At 36.7% G+C, this 5301-nt stretch overlaps 1 protein-coding gene across 1 annotated transcript in view; it reads right to left on the bottom strand.

The window, feature by feature from the left end:
• The window catches only part of pwp1 (PWP1 homolog, endonuclein), a 6207-nt gene extending 4211 nt beyond the window's left edge, over positions 1–1996 (bottom strand). The window contains exons 1-4 of the mRNA XM_010780646.1: positions 1822–1996; positions 914–972; positions 609–784; positions 451–536 (exon numbers count right to left, since the gene is read on the bottom strand). Coding sequence (XP_010778948.1) covers positions 451–536; positions 609–784; positions 914–972; positions 1822–1887 — 387 coding nt within the window. The 5' untranslated portion in view covers positions 1888–1996. The remainder of the gene's footprint in view (positions 1–450; positions 537–608; positions 785–913; positions 973–1821) is intronic.
• Positions 1997–5301: the final 3305 nt, after the last annotated feature.

Genomic DNA, 5301 nt, shown 5'->3' with positions numbered 1-5301 from the left:
GTCAAGGGATGTGTAACATGGCAGAGTACCAGTAGTGTAATAATTTTTGCAATACTGAGTCGTTTAAAACGGTACGATAACACATTTTATTTGTATTGGTTCTTCAAGAAGTGTTTACATTAGAGCCAAGTTCCGTTACGTAGTAGTCGTATAGTAGTGTGTGTGTGTGTGTGTGTGTGTGTGTGTGTGTGTGTGTGTGTGTGTGTGTGTGTGTGTGTGTGTGTGTGTGTGTGTGTGTTCTTCATGAATTCAAGAAAACATCTGGCAATTAATTGATGTACAAATTATCATGTTATAAGTCAAGTATTGCATTAAATACAATCCTGTACTGGAATACTTATGTGTGCTTAAGTTGAATAGAGTTTCATAGCTATACGTTCGTCAGGCTACAGGTAGAAATAGAAATAGGACTATAAGGATTCAGTTTGCAGGTGATTTAAAGCCTCTTACTGTGTCTTTGATGGTGATGTAGGGATCCTCCTCGTTACAGCTGTACACTGTCAGCCCAGCCAGACTGTCACCCAGATTAGAGGTGGCTAAATTGAAGAGAACACGGGGTAAATATACAGAATGATCAGAAATGAATCTGTAAACACCTCCTCACTCACCTGCATCCTCTTCATCGTATCTGTCCAGGCCGTACTCTGCCAGCTCGTCATCATCGTCCTTTCCATCCTCGTTCTCCTTCTTTGGGACGGCAGCAACGTCCTCCGCTGTATTACCATCGAGATTATCTTCACAGATGCCTTCATCGTCGTCTTCCTCTTCCTCGGCTGCTAGTTCCCTGATTCAGCAGACAAACAAAGAAACCAATTCAGCTTGTACTAGAATATAAAAGTCATATTTTGGTGTATTCGGACAGATTTTGAACATAGATTCCTGCAGTGAGGTGAATTTTGTTATTCAAACATACCCAATCTCCTGCCTTGCTTCACTAATGATGCGCGCAAGTTCTTCTTGGCTCAACTCAACCTGAAATGGAATTTAAAAAGATGGTTTTCTTATGGCATGTGTGGTTACAGTTCTAAATACATAGCATATCCATATTAGATAAGTTAAACAAAAAAAACGTGTGAGTTGGAAAAAGCTTTGATCTAATAACCAAGGTCTCCAGTTTGTTCTTAGCTCTTTAGTAATAATACATACCTTAATACATCTATAGATATTGCGTGATGGCCACCATAGAAAACATGATACAACAACAAACACACGTCAAGCTGTCACTCAATTCAATTAAAATAGCTTTATTGGCACGACCATAATGACCTACAGTATTGCCAAAGCTTTGTACAATAACGATATAATTAATATGCATTTGGAATGTGTTCATAAACATTGAAAATTCATTTATTAAACAAAAAACAACAGAATAAGCTAAAAGTGAGTTATTGATAAGTGTGCAGGATAATACTGATAGTATATTCCTATACTACATTATTAATAAAATACAAATAGGCCTACAAATACATGAAATGCAGCTTTCTTTCATTTCCCCTTGTAAGATTTTCAGTTTTTCAAATAATTGAGGATGCCTGTTATAGAAATTAGTGAAGAATTTGGAGCATTGTTTGATAAACGCAAGGAAACCATTACTTTTTTAATTTACGTTATTTCCTGGCATTTAAACCGAGTTAGCTCTCTTTATCATCGTTAACTACTGTCACTACACAACTTGTCTTATATTAAATTACACGGCAGATTTTATCTTGAATAAAGTGAGTAATTATGTAGTAAATCCTAAAGTTTGTTTTTTTAGACGCATAGTTTGAGTGCCATGTTGACAAATTAGCCTAGCTAGCTAACGGTTGCTATGTTACTCACTTTGTCCGGGGTTTCCTTGGAGACGCCCCTCGCTACCCATCCGACACAGGTAATCTGCGCACTCATTTTGGAGAAAAAAAGTGGTTTATCGTTCAAAAACAATCAAATATATTAAAACGTGTCCAAACTGTTTCACTCCATGCACACAGGGGGCGTACATGTGAGTTAGAAAGGGTCCTGCGAGCATGTGGATGGCGTCAAAAGAGCGTTAACAAATCTGCCTGATCAAAAATGTAACGTTTTTATATTTTTTTATATTCACATTAGGGGTATACATATAAAGTAATACAACAATTACATCAAATGAATACATTTAAAAAAGACAAATACAGTTTCATATATCAGATAAACACGTTTCTTTCTTAAAGCAGCAAACAGAAAAGCTCTGCACCAAAACACAAACTCCATCCCCCTTTTTTAAAATAATTATTTTCTTTTCAATTATTTTTTATTTGTGTTTTAATTTTATCAAAAATATGTAATGATATTTTGTCATGTTTATTTGATTTAGGATTTTATTTGTTATTTTTTAAATAATATTTATTTTTGTATCCAATATATTTTTCAAGTTTTTAATTTAATTTGAATCACTTTTTTTGGTAAAACGTTTTTTAATGTTTAAAAAAAAACGTATTCTAGATTTCCTAATATGTTTATTTTCAGGTTTGTTTTAATCATTTTATTGTATGACAAATTATTTTTCAATTGAAACGAAGGTGCACAGACTTGACCTGTGGACCTGGTTTTTGAAGTACATGATACATACAATACTTTTAAAAATCACAACCAGTGAACGCGTATGTGTGTTTTTTATACTCACAATTCATTAACAGAAATGGCTGAAACAGCTGTTTTGTACTTTTACAGTACAAAGCAGTAAAAGTACAGTGCATATTTCCTACTGAAGCAGCTGCTCTCGGCTCAACTCATCCTGAAGTAAAATAAAAAACTGCAACAAGTTCACGATCTACGACCATTCAAGCTCTATTTAGAGTAAGAGAGAGTGTGTATTATGCACTGCCAGTAAAAAGACAATATAACAGCAGCTGGACATTTTGTTTTTGCTCACCTTTGCTTCGTTTTAATACGGGTAAATTGTGAATACAGAGGTTTTAAAGAGGTAAATAAAACACAAGAATTACCCTTTTTTTTATAAAACTGTTTTATGGTAGGATAAAACCAATACAGGACAGAAATGCATCATCATGTATTGCTGGGATATGATATTGTGTACATACATGGTGGTTAAAGTACCATTGTATTAATCACAATGCAAGGCAATAATACAGCAGAGGCATTAATTTAAGATTTCAGAAATGACACAGGAGAGGATTAAATGACTGGGTTGCCTTTATATCACAGGATATTAATTGCAGATAAAACATTGTGCAGGGCAGGAACTCTGGAAGTAAAAAGTGGTATTTGAGGCACATGTGGCTACAGGTGAGTCCATGTCCAACACCTTTATCTCATCACTCATGTAACATTGTGAGATGTCACCTCAGCTAACAGAAAAAAACATCTCCATTAACAATCAACATTGCATAGCATAGTGGTTATATATATATATCTATATATAATAATACTGATATTTCCCGACCGCATTAAACTAAAACGATCACTCTGTCATGGCACTTGTTGGTTACGCGTGTGATAAAGATTTGAGCCCCCAGCATCAATGGACGGACTGAAACACACAGTACTGATATAGTTAAGCGAAAGATGTAAATGGGTTTACAACATTTACATTCAAACAAAAAAAAAAAAAACTTTAAGTCCATACGCTTTCGGAGGCTTTTAAACTATACTGTGTTTGACCCTTTAAGCCGACACTGATGAGTCCTACAAGTGCTATCACCAGCTTGAGGTTGGTGTCGTGGAGGTTGACCTGGGTCAGGTACTTCTCTCGCTTGATCTGCTCTTTCACCCTGTACGGGGCGTCGGGAATCACGTAGGACAGGACGAACTTCGTGAGGTAAACATCTTAACAGTCACTGGGCTCACAATAACTAATAATATAAACACAATAATAATAATAATAATCATCTCCATTTCCACCATGTTTTCTGTGTTATTTAGTGTGAAGCTACAAAGTGTGAGACACTGTTTTGATTTCCCTTCATCTCTTTGCTGTGGCATCAAAACAAGGTTGCAAAGAAAACATTACTTAAATCTAAGCAGATTAAAATGTAATACTGGATTCAGATCTGAACAAACAGTATTAAACTCAAACACTTAAAGCTAGTGAGTTAAAAAAGTGTTAAAATCCCACACTTTGTGCACTTATATTATCTTGGTCCGTCTAAGGAAGGTTTTGGTGATTTGTGAGAGGACAGTGGTTTCTCCTTTCTTTTCTCACTAGCGTCATAAATGAACTTCAGACGTCTTCTTTCCTACTGGTTACGACACAATAATGGATGGATTAGTGGACCAAAGTGTCTGTGGCCCCCGCTGAACATCACATACAAAATGTCCAATTTAAATGACCAACCTGGAAGACACTCAAAATGACCACAAATAGACTTTAAAAAGAGGGTAAAAAAAAACACAGAAAGAGCAAATGCAATGGCAAACAAACAAAGAGACACAAAACAAATACAAAGCGACACGTAACAACTAGAAAAAGGGACATATTAGCACATAAAAACAATTAGACCACGAAGAGACAACGCCACAGAAAGCATAACGGCTACAAATGGTAACATAAAAACAACAAGTGCAATTCTGAGTTCGTTGCTCTTATGTAGGAAAGCCTTTTTCATATCTGTGCCAAGGAGGTCATTGTCTCTCAGATTCATTTCCCATCACAAATGTCCATTCATTGTCCTAATTTGTCACTGGTTTACAAGGAAACAGATGCGTTGAAGTGCTAAAAAAAACGGTGTATTCATTCATGTATGTACAGTATGGTTTGATCTCTTCCTCCAGACGTGTCACTGTGAGGAATCAAGCTCCATCTCCTCCCCCGTCAAGTTCACCTTCGCAAACTTGACCGTGTCGTCGTCCACGGGTTTCAAACGTCTGGTCACCAGCTTGAGGTTGGTCTCGTGGAGGATGACCTGGGTCAGGTACTTCTCTCGTCTGATCTGCTCTTTCACCCTGTACGTGACGTCGGGGATCACGTAGGACAGGACGAACTTCGTGAGGTAAACAATGTGCTGCGAGGGGGAAAACAACATTTTTTAAAATAAAATTACTAGAACTACATAAGACAAAGAGAAATTAGACAACAGCAATTACTTATTACGAAATGCAGAACTCACACACACACACACACACACACACACACACACACACACACACACACACACACACACACACACACACACACACACACACACACTCTTAAAGTTAAAAAAAACAATACCAGTGTCGCGGCTGGTTACAAGGCAAACATATACAGCCATGCTTTTTTGAGCTAAATGCTAACGGTAGCTGCTAACGTGCCCACCGTGAAAATGCTAACACACTAATGTTTGA

The sequence above is a fragment of the Notothenia coriiceps genome, unplaced genomic scaffold (genome assembly GCF_000735185.1).
Source record: "Notothenia coriiceps isolate Sejong01 unplaced genomic scaffold, NC01 NC01_scaffold00022090, whole genome shotgun sequence".
NCBI classification, from domain to species: Eukaryota; Metazoa; Chordata; class Actinopteri; order Perciformes; family Nototheniidae; genus Notothenia; species Notothenia coriiceps.
The sequence above is the reverse complement of the archived record's forward strand: the minus strand, read 5'-3'. Positions and strand labels throughout refer to the sequence as shown.